General features: G+C 32.9%; 1 protein-coding gene across 1 annotated transcript in view; it reads right to left on the reverse strand.

Annotated features, from left to right (window-relative positions):
- The window catches only part of LOC133182262 (conserved oligomeric Golgi complex subunit 2-like), a 28,178-nt gene extending 9,063 nt beyond the window's left edge, over positions 1-19,115 (reverse strand). Inside the window, exons 1-13 of the mRNA XM_061317039.1 lie at positions 19,002-19,115; positions 13,994-14,155; positions 12,658-12,723; positions 12,344-12,424; positions 11,700-11,794; positions 9,348-9,453; positions 6,249-6,428; positions 5,829-5,947; positions 5,219-5,342; positions 4,832-4,971; positions 2,572-2,633; positions 1,775-1,941; positions 717-914 (exon numbers count right to left, since the gene is read on the reverse strand). Coding sequence (XP_061173023.1) covers positions 717-914; positions 1,775-1,941; positions 2,572-2,633; positions 4,832-4,971; positions 5,219-5,342; positions 5,829-5,947; positions 6,249-6,428; positions 9,348-9,453; positions 11,700-11,794; positions 12,344-12,424; positions 12,658-12,723; positions 13,994-14,155; positions 19,002-19,082 — 1,581 coding nt within the window. The 5' untranslated portion in view covers positions 19,083-19,115. The remainder of the gene's footprint in view (positions 1-716; positions 915-1,774; positions 1,942-2,571; positions 2,634-4,831; positions 4,972-5,218; positions 5,343-5,828; positions 5,948-6,248; positions 6,429-9,347; positions 9,454-11,699; positions 11,795-12,343; positions 12,425-12,657; positions 12,724-13,993; positions 14,156-19,001) is intronic.
- Between the last annotated feature and the right edge of the window lie 74 nt (positions 19,116-19,189).

Genomic DNA, 19,189 nt, shown 5'->3' on the forward strand with positions numbered 1-19,189 from the left:
TATAGGCATCTTAATTACTTAAAAGTTAATGTGTTATATCAAAAAAGAAAACTCCGTTTTTATTGATAAGTGATATACACTTACATGAGAGGATAGTTTGGTTTTTATTGATCAGTGATATACACTTACATGAGAGGATAGTTTGGTTTTTATAGATCAGTGATATACACTGACATGAGAGGATAGATTGGTTTTATTGATCAGTTATATACACTTACATGAGAGGATAGATTGGTTTTTATTGATCAGTTATATACACTTACATGAGAGGATAGATTGGCTTTTATTGATCAGTGATATACACTTACATGAGAGGATAGATTGGTTTTTATTGATCAGTTATATACACTTACATGAGAGGATAGTTTGGTTTTATTGATCAGTTATATACACTTACATGAGAGGATAGATTGGTTTTTATTGATCAGTTATATACACTTACATGAGAGGATAGATTGGCTTTTATTGATCAGTTATATACACTTACATGAGAGGATAGATTGGTTTTTATTGATCAGTTATATACACTTACATGAGAGGATAGTTTGGTTTTTATTTATTGATCAGTTATATACACTTACATGAAAGGTTAGTTTGGTTTTTATTGATCAGTTATATACACTTACATGAAAGGATAGTTTAGTCTTTAATGATCATTTATATACACTTGCATGAGAGGATAGTTTGGTTTATATTGATCAGATATATACACTTACATGAGAGGATAGTTTAAGGGCATCAGACAAGAGACTCAGTAGTTGTCCATTGGTTACTGGAGGACTTGGTGGAGTTGTTTCCCCTTCTTTTGGAGTGCTAGCTTTATCACCACTCCCATTCTGTTTGTCTGTTGGTACAGACAGCTTAGATTTACTTGTGTCTGTCTCTTCTTTTTCAGTGGATTTCCTTTGTTCAATCTGGAGGAAAAACACAAAAAATCGCCCATAGTTTTTTTTTTTAGTTCCACTTACCGGGTAATTTAAATTTATCCAAATATCCTTCACACAAATATTTCCTTCTCTTTAACAAAGTATTTCCTTTATTTGTTCAAATGGTCACCACTGTAACAATCTGGACGTTTCTGGCCTGAATTTCCTTGTCAATGGAACATTTTCAAAATTATAGATGACAATCCTGCCCTGGGGCATCAACAGTGAATCCAGGGTCATGAACTTCAAAAGTTTGTCTGGAAACTCTTTGCCAGTTATAATCATGCAGTTAGTTTGCCTGCAGGATGTCCAGAATTGAAGAAGATAATTTCTGAAGATATGTGTTACATGATTTCCATTCGGTGGACCATAAAAAAGAGCAGAAAGGAACTTTAAAATTTTTGTTCCGCTTTAGATGCTACGCACCAAAACTGATTGAAACTGGTTCAGCCATATCAGAAAATGTTCAAAAGATATGACTTTTACTTAACTGACAACCAGGCAGCACAAAAAAGTGAAATGGATAGCAACAAGTCATTTGACTGTCTCCTAAGAATACAAACCAGTATGCTAATGGCGACAAAGCTTGTCAGCAAAACTCTACTGTTGTTGTAAAAATATTTATAATTTCATTTACATGACAATTGAAAATTTATGAACATGTTTTTGTAAAACAATATTACATTGACAGCAAAAATATAAAACTGATCATTGTATAGGTATAAAATTTCACAGCAACAAGTCAGTCCATAGTCTACAATAGATGTACACATAATTTCCAATATTAAAATTTTGAAGGTAGACCTTCCTTTCATTGCCAATTAAGAAATTTCTTTAACAGAACTTACTTCAGTCTTAAAGCATTCATCCAACCAGTGAGAATATCTACTCAGAAGCTGGAGATTTAGTTTCCAGAATCTATTGCAGAGGAGATCTAAATACACCTCATCTGACCAGCATCGATGTAGAGAGGCCCACAAGACAGCTGTAGAATGGAGGAGGAAATCGGAAGATCCTGAAATTATAAAATGTTGTAACTTGCTTTAATTTTGGTTTCAGAATGTACTAAAGACTTAGAACAATATTTTTTGAAAAAGTAATGCTGAAGTCTACATTTTCCTTTCTTGAAACCTGAAAATTTAATGATATATTGCAATGTTTTTCTGAAATATTGTGATGCATTTTGACACTTTTTTCCTCACAATACACAGCCCTTTGAGGACATTATTTTGAATCAAGTTCATGACTTGATCAAACCCCTGCTTTAGATACAACACTGCTGACATGATTTTTAATTCAATTTAAATTCACTCTGTAAATCAAAGCTCAAACAAATTTCTTGGCATGATTTTCAGGGTCTTTTTTTGCCTGTGGCTTCGAACTTGAGGGAAATCAAGGTCATGATCTACATGTATCTCTAGATCATGGACAAAAAAACAACTAAATGTTACTTTATTCCAATAAGTTATAAATGTCATGGCTCCAACTTGACTTGTAACATATTGTGAAGAAAAATGTGTCTTAATTCCCCACCTCAGAAAACTTTACTAATGTACACCTAGTATAAAAGAAATGGTAATCTAGTTGAGAATTATATTTAAATTACAATGGTGAATTTTCCCCAAACAATCCTAGATATCTATACCTGAGGGTTTGTTAAATGGAATGTCCAAGGCTGACTCTAATTCCCCAGCAATATCTTGAAACCTGTGTATAAGATGTGAAATCCACATAAATTCCATTATACATGTACATGTATTTTGTTCATAAAAAATTATCTTATTTTACCGTACTAATAGTACAATGGAAAGTTAAAAAACTTAAACTCTATCTTTGTAAACACTAGCTGACTGAACTTCAGTCAGTGTTCAAAAAGAAGGACAGTAATAAGAGCTTTTGCTCTAGAGTCACGGTGTAAGGAGTTGATCCTTATGTCGCTGGTTTGAATCCAATGTGCGACACAGATGAGACCATATAAATTAAAGGGTTTTTATCATGTCTCAAAATTTTTTGATATGACAAAGTTTACATGCTATTAAAATCATATATTTAAAAATCTTTGCTAGCAAATTAATATTTTTGATGTTTCAGCGATTCAAAGTTTGAATTTCTCAATATGCATATTTTGATCGCCGATGGTACGCACCATTGCTCTGACCTCATAGGTGTCAATCCTGGTCAAGCGAAGTACTTATTGTGTATACAAAAGGGCTAATTTGTTGTGTCTATCAAACCTGTTAGAAAATAATTACCGGTAAGTGACAATTGGATAATGAACAGCTAGTAAGGTATAATTTATGGCTTTAGGATGCACAAATGTGCACAAGAAAGGTTTTAGGAAGAAATTTTTTCCACATTTCCTGGACTTGGTCGAGAGATGAAAGGGGGGCCTTTTTCTGCAAATGCGATGGCGTTTATCTCCATTCAGAACAATAGTTTATGCCTGATAGATCACAATTTTTTTTCTCTGTCCTATAACATATTTTAAGGAAAGATACCTTAAAAAAAAAATAATAAATGACAAACACGCATTTTTTTAAAAGTCGCACAGAATCTCATAGGAATGTTGTGAACTTCGTAATGGTGTGCGGAGACATTGAAGAAGTGTCATTTCTAGTACATGATATTCACTGCTGGAAAAGATAGAAGATATACAGGATTTATTTATATATAATTAATTAAAATAATGATGAAGGAGAATTTCAAATTTCCATAAATGTTTTCGAAGTTAAACTTTAGAAATTTGTTCTATTTAGTCGAAGTCCAGAGTTGTCAACGGCTTCGTCTTCAGTGGCCTCTCCAATTGTTGGCATGTTTTCTGGTTATTTCTCTCTGCTAGACGTTCATACATAAAAGATTGACCATCCATAATCAAAGGAATGTAGTCGATGTCAAAATTTCAATCGGCTATATTGTGTTTTCTATTTATTTAGCGTAAAAATCTATTCAATATATTTCTTCTTACTATAAGCTTTACGAGTTCTATTGACCATTGACACCTATGAAATTTCAGTACCACGTGACCCCTATCTAATTAGTGGAGATTTTTGCTTTGAGGACCCTATATTACGGGCGTTTTATTGTCTAATTAAAGCCGTTTTCAACATTATTTTATAATTAAACGATAATTATATGTTTCAAGAATACAATAGTGTTTCATTTTTAAGAAATTTAGATACGTGATAAAAACCCTTTAAGGTCTCATTTCACAGTAGGTGCTGGCAGGAAAAAGATCCCTTACTGCTCAAAGGCTGTAAATGCTAAGTATAGGTCTAAATTTGCAGCCCTCCACTGGCAAGTGGTGGCATCTCAATATGAAGAAACATTCTTGAAGGGATGTTACACAACCAAACAAAAAGAAGGTATCAAAAGTTGTAAACCATTTTATGCTTTTTTTCCATATCAAAATCATGACACCCTTCATGTATTCACAGCTTTATAATTTGTGTCTATAATCACTGACAAACATGTGCATAATAAAGACACATGTTAGAGGAGTTGTGGTACTTACATGTACCTAGGCAGTTCATTTAAATGAATTCCAAAGACTAAATGGTTGGTGGTGTCCAAATGTACTTTTAAAAACCAAACCTTATATCCATGTTAGAGGAGTTGTGGTACTTACATATACCTAGGCAGTTCATTTAAATGAATTCCAAAGACAAAATGGTTGATGGTGTCCAAATGTACTTCTAAAAACCAAACCTTATATCCAGGATGGTAAATTTTATTCAGATTATCCCTTCATTATATGAAAACTAACCCAACATGTTATTAAGTTTGTATGAAAAACAAAGAATGTGACATTGTTTGAGGGTACCTCAATTCCATGTAGTTCACAAGCCTGACAAGGAAGACCTGTATTGCCTGACTGTGATGCACCTCAGTAAATATCAAATACATACCTTATCTGATAATAAACTGGTAAACTCCACTTGGTCATGAAGGCATGGTAACTGCTATGGTCCCGCAAATGTTTGACACTTGCCTGTGTCCCACACTGCCTTTCAAAATCATCCAAGAACTGCATGCTAGTTTTGAACCTCTGAAAGGAAAAAAATTGTAGAACTGTAGAATCTTATCAACAAAAAATATATCAGATTTACTAATTCAAAATCTAGACGAAAAAGTATGGTTTTAAGATTTTGCAGCTGTGTATAGGTGTTTTGGAGTCCTTATTTTTAAAAATTCTCTGAAATAAATCTATTCTGCTTTCCTTAGAGTAAAACTCCTACCGTTTCTCACTGAAATTGTAAAAAAATTATCAAATTTCTCATGAAATTTAAGCCTACTTTATGGAAAACATCAGGATTCCCTGGAGCAAAAATGGAATGTGTCCTGGCTTCGATGTTGGTCACAATTTCTGGCCATACAGCATTGACAAGAAAATCAAAGCCTCGGACAACCTCAGAGGACCTGCTTGACAAAACATTTGGTTTTCACTTATAAATGGCATACATGGCATTTATACTAGAACATGAATCCTAAAAACAATGTTCAAAGAATGACTAATGTAACCGCCTGTGTTGTATATATTTTTCAAAGTTTCAGTTTCTGTAATTGCTATGTCTTCATATATGCATAATTCAGTATCAAACAGATCAATTCATTCAAATGACTTTCACAGAAATAAAAAAATCAGATTTAAATTAAGCAAAGGAATTAAATAATGTTACTCAAGAACAGAGAGACACAAAACGAGCTTGAGGATAAAACTGTTTTCCATAAGATAACAGAGTCACACAAGGCAACATTGAAAAAGAATTTTAAAGAAAACTTTTCGATGAAATGATATAGAGAACCAGGTCAAAAGTCAAGAAAATATATACACACATCATGAAAGACCCTAGAATGTTTGTAATTTTATTCACATAACCCTAATTTCTGATAATTACTTCTTACCCTGAGCCTCCAGACAAAGTCACTTCCTTCAGCAGTCGACAGTGCTTCGGCATAAACTCCAAAACTTTGCCATACATTCCTTCCAAACCATTAGCTTTCAGACACTTTTCACTTATAACCTAGTTTTCAAATATTTCCATTCCTTAATTTTTTTTCAAAATGCATCTAGAATCTCCATTTTTAAATTTATGCTTAATAAAGTTATGATCACCAAAGCAACTTTAACATTGTAAAATAATTCATATCAAATGCAGTCTTCACGACTTTTTAATAAATCCAATCTTATACGAATGTCTTTTACCTCAGCCTAGTACCATAATTGGAATTCACAAAGTATCAAGCAATTTAAGTTAAATAAATATCTGACAACAAATAACAATCTTCCACCCAAAATCAAACTGTTACTCTGCTGTACAATACCTCTTCCATGTAAGGTTTCACAATGTTCTGTCTAAAAAGATTCTCTGCATCCTTGATTTTGTCAATTAGTGCATATGTCCTGAGACACTGGTGTAGAACCTGAATATTCCCTTTCTGGAGTCCCTCCACGAGCTGACCCTCCAAGCTGTACTGGAGTGTTGTTGTGATGTTGGCTATCCTCTATCATTACAATGAGAAACTTTACAACTAAGTACCATAGAACCACAGTAAAACGTGTCACTTCTGATATTTCTCTGAAGGATCTTTTTTACATTCTACGATATTCAATCTACTAGAAAGTAGCAGAGTCCTCTCAACCATATTTGATGTAGGAATTACAGCATTTGAAGATAAAATGTTTCTTGGCAATAAAAATTACTAAATTCAAAGATTAAAAAAATCAACTTTTCTAACTGATCTATAAAAAATGAAAGAAAAAGTGAGCAAGCTCACATACCCCACGCTCCCCTAAAACTCAACAATGCAACACGTAATGAATGGCACAGTGTATTTTAAATACACAGTATAATTCAAAAAGGGGCATTACTTGCAAAAAATCATCACATCAAAACTTCTTGCATATAACGACATTCAAATCTTTGTATGTTACAAATTTAATTGGGCTGAAGTTTCTAGATAAATAATGGAATCCAAATTTCTTGGTTATATACAAATCTATACATTATGGCTGAAATACCTACAAAGTTTCAGGAAATTCAGTGCAGGAGTTATGCTGACAAACTGTTATTTAAATTCCTCGGTGATTTCCATTTGTTAATGAGTGTAAGTCCATGTCCAACACATGACAATTTACACATTTAAATAATTGATGGAAACAAATTATGATGTAGTCATATGAATTTGTTTATATACTGTACTCATGAAATTATTTCAGGCAAAGCACCAATTTTAGGGGGAGAACTATCCAAGATTTTGTGTGTGTGTGTTAAATCATTAATATTTTGATCTCAAAATCAATAGGGGTCTTTTAAGGTCATAAAATATTTCACATAAAATTTCATTACAAAAGCTGATTCAAGTGGATTTCCTTATTACCTAGCTGGAAAGCTTCATCCATAATAGGCAAAACTCTTAAGGCAAAAATAATGGAATCAGAATTTCCTGGTAATATCCACATCTACACACTGTGTACTAAATATCTGCAAAGTTTGATTAAATTCTGTGCAGCGGTTTAAGAGGAGTTGCGCTGACAACCTGTTCATCTCTATATTCAAGATATGGCCAAAAATCTAAGTTGAAAAGTGCAGAAGTCCCAGAAAAATAATGGAATCGGAATTTCCTGGCAATATGCATATCTACACACTGTGTACTAAATATCTGCAAAGTTAGCTGCAGAACTGTAGCTCTCTACTTTAGCTGCAGAACTGTAGCTCTCTGCTTGAGAAAACTCGGACAGACAAAGCAGAGAGCTACAGATCCAAGCGTTGTAAAAACCTTCGATTTACGCCGCCGCTTTTTTGTTGCTCGCTTCGGCTATTATTTCTTGTATTTAATGCTTTCCCCTGCTTTAAAAGTGGTATCCAGTAATTATCCATATATTTTACTCCTATTCCTGACACTTTATTTACCTTTCAACAGTTCCAGACGGCCATAATATCAGATTAAAAAATGCATTCCGACGTCGACGTTGGTGTCCTCCTGAAACAACACGCCTGAGTTTTATTTATCTCATTTCTTTTTTACATACATGTTGTATTCTAATCTTTATAGACAATATACATGATATTTAAACCTCTTGAAATTTTTATATTTACATTTTCTTGACAAATATATGTTCTTTGAATTACTTCTTTTCGCACAACCCCCAATAACATGGACGTCAGAATGGGAATATTTTAAACCGACATTTCAAAACCATAAAGGGCTGTTAGAGACCGTTGAAAGGTAAATAAAATTTCAGGAATAGGAGTAAAATATATGAATAATAATTGGATACCACTTTTAAAGCAGGGGAAAGCATTAAATACAAGAAATAATAGCTGAAGAGAGTGACAAAAAAAGCGGCGGCGTAAATCGAAGGTTTTTACAACGCTTGGATCTATAGCTCTCTGCTTTGTCCGTCCGAATTTTCTAGCAGAGAGCTACAGTTCTGCAGCTACTGCAAAGTTTGATCAAATTCTGTGCAGCGGTTTAAGAGGAGTTGTGCTGACAAACTGTTCATCTATATATTCAAGATATGGCCAAAAATCTAAGTTGAAAAGTGCCGAAATTCCCAGAAAAATAAAGGAATCGGAATTTCCTGGTATTATGCACATCTACACATTGTGTCTTAAATATCTGCAAAGTTTGACCAAATTCTGTGCAGCGGTTTAAGAGGAGTTGCACTGACAAACTGTTCATCTCTATATTCAAGACATGTCCAACAATCTAAGTTGAAAAGTGCCGAAATTCCCAGAAAAAACAAATGAATCGGAATTTCCTGGTAATATGCACATCTACACATAGTGTGCTAAATATCTGCAAGGTTTGATGAAATTCTGTGCAGCGGTTTATGAGGAGTTGTGCTGACAAACTGTTCATCTCTGTATTCAAGATATGGCCAAAAATCTAAGTTGAAAAGTGCCGAAATTCCCAGAAAAAATACAGGAATCGGAATTTCCTGGTAATATGCACATCTACACATTGTGTGCTAAATATCTGCAAGGTTTGATGAAATTCTGTGCAGTGGTTTATGAGGAGTTGTGCTGACAAACTGGTCATCTCTGTATTCAAGATATGGCCAAAAACCTAAGTTGAAAAGTGCCGAAATTCCCAGAAAAAATAAAGGAATCAGAATTTCCTGACAACATGCACATCTACACATTGTGTCCTAAATATCTGCGAAGTTTGACGAAATTCTGTGCAGTGGTTTATGAGGAGTTGCGCTGACAAAAAAACAGGACTGACGGACTTACACACTGACTGACTGACTAACACACTGACTGACTGACTGATGGACAGGTCAAAAACATTATACCTCACGCAACTTGTTGCGTGGGGTATAAAAAAGCATGGAATCTTAATCAAACAGGTACATGTACATGTATCAAAAGAACCTAGAATATTGATCAAACAGGTATGTAAAGTGGATATTTTTACCGGTTTGATCTCCTCTACTAGAGGTAGTCCTTTGCTTTTTGTGACATAGAACTGAAGCTTGTTGAATTCATTGGCCACTCTCTCTATTAACTGTCCATTCAACTGTCTGTAAAGTTTACACATACATGATGAATACATAGTTTTACTTACATACTACAACATAGTGAACATAGTAATCACTCTTAAGATTAGTTTATATACTGTAAATGTTTTTTTTTTCCACAGGGTCATTATTCTGTTGAAACACAATATTTATTCAATCTGTGGGTAGAAAATTATGCAGACTTCTTGGATTGCCACTGTATGTCTTAGATGCACTTAAAGTACCCTGGGACAAATTTTCATGGAAAAATTTGTGACCATGTACATAGTATAAATTAATCCCATGTGGAAAAAAGTACATCTATAGTAATCCAAATGTGTATCACACATCTGTCAAATATTCACTGATCATTCCATATTAAATGGTATTTTAATCCACCTTGTCAGTCATCATTTATTGGTTATACAAGAGGCCCAAGGGCCTTAATGGTCACCTGAGAATAATACAACCCTGTAAAGCATTCATGGAATGGTTAACAGCGAGCGCCGCTCGTCACTGTGAGCTCTTAAAGCAACGCCTGGGCGAACAGAAAATTCGGACTTTGCACATTGATCCAAATGATTTTTTTTCTGCAGTTACCTGTGGTCCCATAACGCTTTGCGAATTGCATCTTGCTGCAAACAACGTTCTCGCGGTAACAAGAAGTTCGAAGAAAAAAATAAACTCACCTTGATTTGATGGATGTATAGCAGATAATAGTAGATTAAACCTTCTTTATTAAAATTAGCACTGTTCAGACTTCGTTTTGGTAATGCAATTTCCAAGCGACATCATGTGATGTCAGAGTCTAGACGTACTAAATGACACGTGCCATTTAAAGAGCCCGATCTAAATAAAACTGAATATAGGTATCTGCACTTGCCCTAACGGTCGCAACGTCAACATATTAACTATATAAATAACACAAACTAAACTGAAACTCAAAAACAAGAAAACAAAATAATGATCTTGCAGGGATCAACAAAAAAGACTGGTATTCAGCAACAACTCAGAAACTTGCCTGTACATGCCAGTTCTATCTACACTCTATCACCATCACCAAACATAACATGGTATTAATCCTTAGATAGGAAACATAATATTCACAGAATACATCCAGCATAAACCCCACACCATGATGGCCTCTCTTGGTGTTTAATATTTAATTTACATATAAACATATTGTTGTCTCATTTTTATTCATCTGTTATTTTCAAGTCTACCTGACTACTAAAATTAAGAAAGTATTTTTTATATATCATTATTCTTGTATCATTAATTTGCTTTAGGTCTATGTTTAGATCAACTTACTTATCAATTACACTACATGTATCTACACTGATTCATTATCAAAAGTGTATGATAAAGGGGAATAACTTCCTCTATCATTTACAAGCCTAGTTAGCCTACCTTTATTTGAAAACTAAGAGAGTACTTTTTTTACATTATATACTAAACATTCCTGTAATACATGCAATTCCTTTACTCAATTTACCTATTAATTACAATATCTACATTGATTAATGGTCCTCTACACTTTGTGACTAGTGATGTACTGTAGATCACTATATTTTAATATTTTCACAAGATTGTTGATTGGTATTTATGAGCAAGACAAAATTTTCACAAGTTTTGGTTATTGCTCTATAAAATCTTTACTTAGTAGAATTATACACAAGAAGGAAATTATAATTAATTTTTGAAAGCTGACAGTCTCACGTTATATTACGTGAAAATAAAGTTCTCATGAATAAAAAGTGATTTACAGAATACTGAGAAAAAAATTTTTACTTCCAGTTTTGTATAGTTTGTGTGCTAATGATTTGCTTGGTACATGTATCACCTTTAGGAAAGTTTTGCATTAATTTATTAATTTTGATGGGCTAATCCACTCCTCAGGCCCTGGGGGGGGGGGGGGGGGGGGGGCAGGACCATGAAATTCATAATTTTTGTTCTTCCTCTTCACCCATAGATGCTATATGCCAAAATTGGTTCAGCAATTTCAGAGAAAAAGCTGAAAATGTTCAGCGACCAATGACGCACGATGACATACAAAAACAGATAGCAACAGGTCACGTGAGTGACTCAGGTGACCTAAAAAAAGAGTTTACAAACAAGGAAAGATTATTATACACATACATCAAACAATTTTAAGTATAATAAAGAACTGCATCTTATCTACATTTATATTTCCACTAACACCAAGATCATTAACAAAATAAAAGACTACAAAAAATTGAGGCAAAATTGAGACAAATCTTTAAATTTACCCTGATGTTGAGCTGTTGTCCCTGGAATGAATTCCCAGTAGTTTCTCAATTTTCTCCACTGAGTGAATGATATTCATCAGCCTCTGTAGTGATGCCTATATTAATACACAATATAATCCACCACAATTAAAACTGATATTAATGAATTAATAAATGTATATGATGCTTTTGTTCTGCATTTTTCTTCTTATTTCGTGTTTTTAATACTGAATTGATGTAAATGTACATTTCAATGTTTCTTCTTACTGTAAATGCACTTTATTGGTGATCTTATTTTGGTCATTTTCCCAGTAACCATTCATTTGTATTCCCTTTACATTTATGTTTTTATAGCAATTCAAATTCATATAATTTATAACCATGCTGACTCATGATTGTACTATTACAGCAAAACAGGCTTATAGCAAAGTGTAAAGGATGGACAATTTTAATTTGTAGTAAGCATAATTTGTTACATCGGTTAAGTTCATACTGTAATACATTTTAGACTTCAGGGAATGAAAATCACTTCATTGTGTGAATTCATTTATATTAAGTATTATGAATACTGTAACAGTGTTTTTACAGTTTTTACTGTATATTCATAGTAAAAAAAATGTGCTAAATTATGCTTATAAAACCTCTTGTATTTTCAAAAAGCCCACCTTTTTCTGTCTAATTTGTTCCCTCTTTTTTAATTTCTCTTCAACTGCCTGGATTGCATCCTCCATTGCTGTTTTCACAGTCTTTATTTATAAATATAAAAGTAATGGATTATAGAGCATAAATAGGTACATGTATATCCATGTAGTTATCAACCTTAATTTGGGCTTAAGACACAGGACTTACAGCTGTGCCTAAAAAACAAAAGCTAAATCACATATCTAATGATCAGAGGCATTGATATTGATTCAGTATATATGGACATTAATGAAAAGTACTGTTGTGAAAAAAAAAAACCTCAGGGTTAATCACCTACCATGATCTCTCCCTTCAGATGCTCTAGTGGTGTTGTCAGATTCCCAATTGCTTTATCCATTCCAACCTTTGAAAGATAACCAAAAAAAAAATCATGAGAAGAATAAAATATTTTATTTTAAGTAGAATATGCTTGAATATTCTGACTCAAATGCTAGGTGTTTAAAATAAGAATTTATTAACAAAAATTCAAAATAAACATTTTTTGAATAAATGAAATTTACATGTAGATAAGATGTCTTTAATGCAAGTGCTTAAAAGAAACTTGATAAACAACATTCTATATTTTTTTTTTAAAAATTCAATTCTACTTTTTCTAGTCATTCATAAAAAACAATGGTATCCATAACCTTTGGTATCTTTATTATCTTGCACAGTTACAATAATGTGAATTATTTCAATAGGGTAGTTCTTTTAAAATTCATTAGAGTCCTTTAAGTACACAATTTCAAGAATATGAATGTTATAAAACATTGAAATTTTGATATAGTTATTTGGGTATCTTCAAACTGATAAGATCTTCCTGTTAGAATACATTAATGTAAATAAATACAAGAACACAGAAAAAAATGAAAGATCTGTAACTTTTTTGTTCTTAACTATCTTAAGAATAAAAGTTCAGATTATAGATTTTCTTGTGACAATAAAACCAAGCATTAGTTTAACTACCCAGTATAATATACAAGGGTTAGATATACTTATTGTATTCCAAAATATATTTTTTTTATGAAAATCCAAGTCAGAATATTTTAGTTGTAAAAGTATAAAAATGTAAAAAAAAAAAAAAGAAAAAAAAAAAAAAAAAAAAAAAAGAAGCACAATGTCAAACTGGACTGTGCAGCCTGTGTGTATGAAGTGTTTATACTGGTGATGCTCATAAATAATCATATACATGTGCATTGCTTTAAATTTTAAAAATTTACTCAATTATGGTCTATATGTAAATGTTATTGCACACACTTAGTAGTATGGCAAGATAAAGAAAAAATAGTGTGGGTCCACAAATATGAGATAAAAATTCAAAATCCATATTTTTGATGTGATCATGAAACTAGCTTAACATCAGACTGGGCCATGTGGCTTGCATATACAATCTATTTACACCTATAACTTTTGTGAAATAGTGTGAATTATTTTAATTTTTATACATTTACTAAATCATGGTCTTTTATAGCAGATTAATAATCATATACATTTGGCAGTGTGGTCATTATTAAGAAAATTATAGCATATTTGTCTATGAACTTTATGGACAATTAACCCTCACACAGTGTAATATACAATCCAACAGACCAGATGGACAACCCTCACACAGTGTAATATACAAACCAACAGACCAGATTTGTAGACAGGTTAACAAAGTCTGCATAGTCTTTGTTAATGAGCTCTATCATTGCACTCCTTAGTATCTTCAAATAAGTGTTCAGGTCATCTCGGAGGTTTTCTAATGGAACTCTTCTACGGCACTCAATTACAAACTGGTCCACATCAAAATTTTCCTGATGTAAAGAATGATAATATTATCTAACAATACATGTATTTTATATATATATATATATAATCATGGAAATTTGAATCTATTCAAAACAATGTGTAACATTTTCTTCTAAAATCTAAATACAGAAGGGAACAAAAGGAAGTACTAATCATTAAATTCATGTACATGAACAAAATAAACTTGCCGGTTTTTTGCCATGCAATGAAAGCTTGGACATTGAGTCTCAACTCTGATAATTCGAAACCCAAAATACACTGTATCTCAACATCTCATCAATGTCTAATTACTGAAGTTTACCTGTATATAAGACTGTTTGAAAATTTGTTTTCTCCCAGTTTAATCTTTTTAAATGGTTGGTTATGAAAAAGGATAAATTTAAGGGGCATCATGTAAATTAAATATATACAGTGTACTGTATACAAGGAAATTTTTGCCCCCATTTTATTTTGCCCCTGTCACAAAAGGACAATTTAAAACAGAGTGGATTCAAATTAAAATGCATTATTTCTCTTAAGAAAAACTTTGTCTTGGTGAATTTAAAATGAGGCAAAATTGTTTGAAAGTGTGAGAAGAGAAAATAACCTGCATGCAGTAACAGAAAATTTCATGATCAAGTTGCAGAAATGTGTCCTTTATATATAGGTTGGTACACACGGTAGGATTTGTATCACTCTACAGGTATTATGATACCAGGGATTAATCTAGGTTTTGGGGAAAACTACCCTTTCTAGAGAAATTGGGAAAATCAGCCAGAGGTCTGGGGGCCACTCCATGTTGTTGAGTCATCTTGTCTTGGCCTAAGGATTCAAAACTGTGCAGCCAGCCAGGGTTTTATTTGGATAAAAACTATTTACACTGGATATTTTTGAAATAAGTTCTGGGACATCATTTTCACCAGTGCATATGAGGATTGTTTTAACTTTTCTCAAGTAAGATGTTTCTTTACTTTTTTTCATATTGTGCATTACTTTTGGTTCTTCCCTTGTTCTTCCCCGCGATTTGTGCTGCTGGCACTGCGAGCTCTTATGACAACACTTGGGCATAGAGAAATTTTGGACTACAGCAAAATTTATCCAATAGAATTTTTTCCACAGTAACCTCAGGACCCACAATCCTTTGCAAATTGCATCGCGCCGCAAACTACATTCCCACGGTAACAAAAAAAGTTCACCAAAAATTGAGCTCACAATTTAACATTTGTTTAGCGGATATTGTACAAAGAAAGTAGATTAAACGTTCTTTGTTAAAAAACGCACTTTTTGGACTTCATTTAAGGAGGAGAAGGACCTTGAGCTGAAAAAATACTTGTCATTCAATTTTTTTCATATTTTGTACATTTCTAATTAAGTATGTCCCACATATCTTAAAGCAGTTATATCATTAGGTTTCTTACCTTATTTTGGAGATATTGATTGACAAATACTATGCCCTACCGTATAGAAGTGGAGTTTTAATTCTCCATGTTTCCGGTCTCATTACCCTGTCCATAATTGGATTTTTTAATCATATATAAAAAATATCAAAGTGGGCATGTATCTTTTAAAGTATTTCAGAGTATAACTAGGATTTAAAATTCAAAAAAGCAAGTTTTGTCTATCACACTGCATCTGGATAGAGAAAATTACGCACTTTTTAAGACACCTTTAACAATAAAAAACGTAATTTACAAAAAATTCTATCATTCAATATTTTTTAATTTACGTTGAAATGCAAACCCTTCAAATTATTGATTAACTGTAAAAATTTCGGATGGTGAAGCTGACCTCATTATTTCACAGGACATCGTTAAAGAGGACATAAACATGACAAAAACGTGTCATGTTACATTTCTCGAGTACGGGAAAAACCGACTATGACGTCACACGTAAGCTAAATAAGCGAAATAAGATGTACCTACATATGATTTCAGTCTTCAGCCATGCAGAAATAGTTTTTGTGTTTCACGTTTCTCAAAATATTTCAACATATACTGATTATGGCCTGTTTTTACATAAAAATACCACCCCTGTGTTCACCGAGTATGATCTTGCTGTACTTACAGATCGTGTATGACGTCACCGACTTGTTGGACGCGCAGTTTAGGGAAACAGAGGAGTGGATCAATCTTTTTCATTATTTGTTAATGTTTACAAGAATGTTAAAACTATTTTATTTTTTTCATATAAAATGGTAATTAAAGTTAAAATATTGTCAAAAAATTATACAAGAATTGATGCTTTACACGTTTTGCACTTATATAAACGGAGACTATGACGTAGTTAAACAGAGTCATGTGACCATGTGTCCTTCTCCTCCTTAAGGGAGCCGACTGGGGTTTTTTTTGTGAGAAAACTACTATAGAGAAACTCTTTAATTTTATACCATATGTACCTTACACTGACTTCGGTATACATGCAAAGTTTAATGAAAATCTACCGTCTGGATATTTTTTAGGGACCATCTCAAAATACAGGTACATTTACTATAGGATTATATAGGAAAATACCATTTTTTCGCACTTCGAAGCAAATTATACAAATGCTACTATAGACTTTTTGCTCAAATTATACTATTTGATGGGTAATACTATATTGTACATTTTGTGCATGAAACACAAAATTCTACCGTCTGGTTTCCAGAGGGAGCATCTCAAAATGTCAAAAATCATGTTATTTTCCTGTTTTTATGGAGTACAACAAAACATGACAGATACCACAGATTTACAGAAAAAATAATAAAAATGATTGTTAGATTCTCAATTTCCTATGTTTAAAATTTCAAGAGTATGTATTTTATACTTTTTATTTTATGGCATAATTAATGACCCCGCTTAAAGAACTTCGGTTATTCATAACGTCAAAAACACACAATTACAACGTCTGTATACCCATCATTTGAAAAATCGTTCAAAAAATCAGTTATTTAAAAACGTAATTAGATTTTTTAACCTTAGATTTCCTACATCTGTTAATTTTTATAAACTACCGGTATGTAAAAATAGTTGCTTTAAAAAAGTAAATACGCTTTGTTTTACTATGCTGCGAAGTATTGCGCAATGAAAACCCCAGTCGGCCCCCTTAAGAAATAAATAACAAGTTTAAAAACTTCTCTGAGAAATGAAGTGGGTCGGTCACGTGATCAAATCCTGTGAAGGCCAAAGGCCTTCCCAGAAGATTTGATCACGTACTGACCCACTTCATTTCCCAGTGAAGTTTTTAAACTTGTTATTTATTACTTATATATACATTTGAGACGGACAATCGAATATAAATATTGGACTAACTGTTCGTCGTAGATTTTGACAAATTACGCAAGGTGTAAATCGGCTCGAAAAGCGGTTACGCTTCAAATTCATCTGGCAAAGAATTCTGTTTTGAAGGGAATATTCTGTGAAAGGCTACTTGTGATCAATTATAGTGAGCATATTGGTGTCTGGGAACTTTTGTATTCATGAGAACCCATATTCGATGTTAAAAAAACACAAGAAACACGTCCGATGTTTGATAATTAAATGTTGGAGGAATTTCGGTCGGAAAGGGATGGATGAAGACACTTGTCCGGACCAGTTAACTTGGAATCAGGTATAAAATTGGATCAGAAACATAATATCTACGATTTCAGTAAGGCATATTTATTATGATGTTGATACGGAGACACTGGCGACAGCTTACATTGTTAAGACAACGATCTCGATGATGAAGGTGTGTCTACCGAACTTCCGAAGTGCAGTGTTTGTCATCTGTTTGTGTGATTGCGTGATTGCATTACATTGATATTTTCCAACAGATTTTCAAATTTATTGTGAGTAAAGTTTAATAAAAAAAAAATTATAGCATTCAGAGGTCTACAAGAAAAATAAGGGTAAACGTTGAGACTATGCAGCTCAGACATGAAACTTATAACACGTAGTTTTCTATTCTCTATGTAAAATCCATCAAGAACTGTGTTAAATACTCTTTTACATTGTTAATAAAATAATTATTATTTTACTTACGTATTTTGTACATTTTTATACATGAAAAACATGCTATATTTCTAAGGCCAAATAAAAAATATGTGTGGTTCCGGTTACCCGACCTTCCCTATTTTATACCCCCGACCCTAAACTTTTTTTGGGCAATTTTCATATTTTTTCTGGAATTTTCCCCCGATTTCCATCAATGGCTCCGATTTAAGTTTTAGTTTCAGCAATGACAGCCTCCTTGCAAAACATAGTGCAAGTGTTGAATAGTGTTAAATCCAAAGCAAGCTAGCATGTAGGTGTCCCCTACCAATATTGACCAGTATATTATCACACCACATCTAAATGCCATTTGCAAAGCAGTGATAGGTATTATTTAGAAAAATTAAGAAAATCATGTTCAAAAAAAAAAAAAAAAAAAATCCCTACCTACCTACCCTAATTTTTTTGAAAGTGTAACCGGAACCACGCATATTTTTTTGTTTGGCCTAAGTAGAGTTAGTCTTTTTATGTAGATATTACTGCGCTGTGTGATTAGGTCACGTAATGACCTATGACCTTTGAAAAATTTCATACAGGTATGAAGATATTTGCTCTCTGTATGTTTTTATAGGAGAGAGATACCACAAATGTATATATTATGGAAATGCAACTAATATAAGACGTCATGTGACGTCACAGTGCAGTCTACCCAAATATCTCGTGCAGTTGGAAGAGGCAGTTCTAATTTAAAAGTGAAAATAGCCATTAAATACCAAATACACAACTGTACTCGCCCCAACGGTCGCACCGTTGACATATTATGTGCAAAAGGCCTAGAGAACAGAGCGTATAAGATGTCCCCGTGTGTAACAGTTAAACATTGAAAATCTTGGATCTATATAACGCGCATACGCTCAATACCTACTTGCATGAAAACATCTTTATCAAAACACAGGGACGCTGGTCCGCTCGGAAGAGGCAGTCCTTTATTGGGATCACCTGTCATCTTATTACATTGATAAACTTATCGAATTTTAACTTGAAGTTGAAGAGAAAAATCTGAAATGTTGGCATACACTAAACTGTCCTTCAAGAAAAAAAGAGTTCTAAATA

The sequence above is a fragment of the Saccostrea echinata genome, unplaced genomic scaffold (genome assembly GCF_033153115.1).
Source record: "Saccostrea echinata isolate AGI-Se365-2 ecotype Australia unplaced genomic scaffold, CSIRO_AGI_Sech_v1 ptg000009l, whole genome shotgun sequence".
In the NCBI taxonomy this organism is placed as follows: Eukaryota; Metazoa; Mollusca; class Bivalvia; order Ostreida; family Ostreidae; genus Saccostrea; species Saccostrea echinata.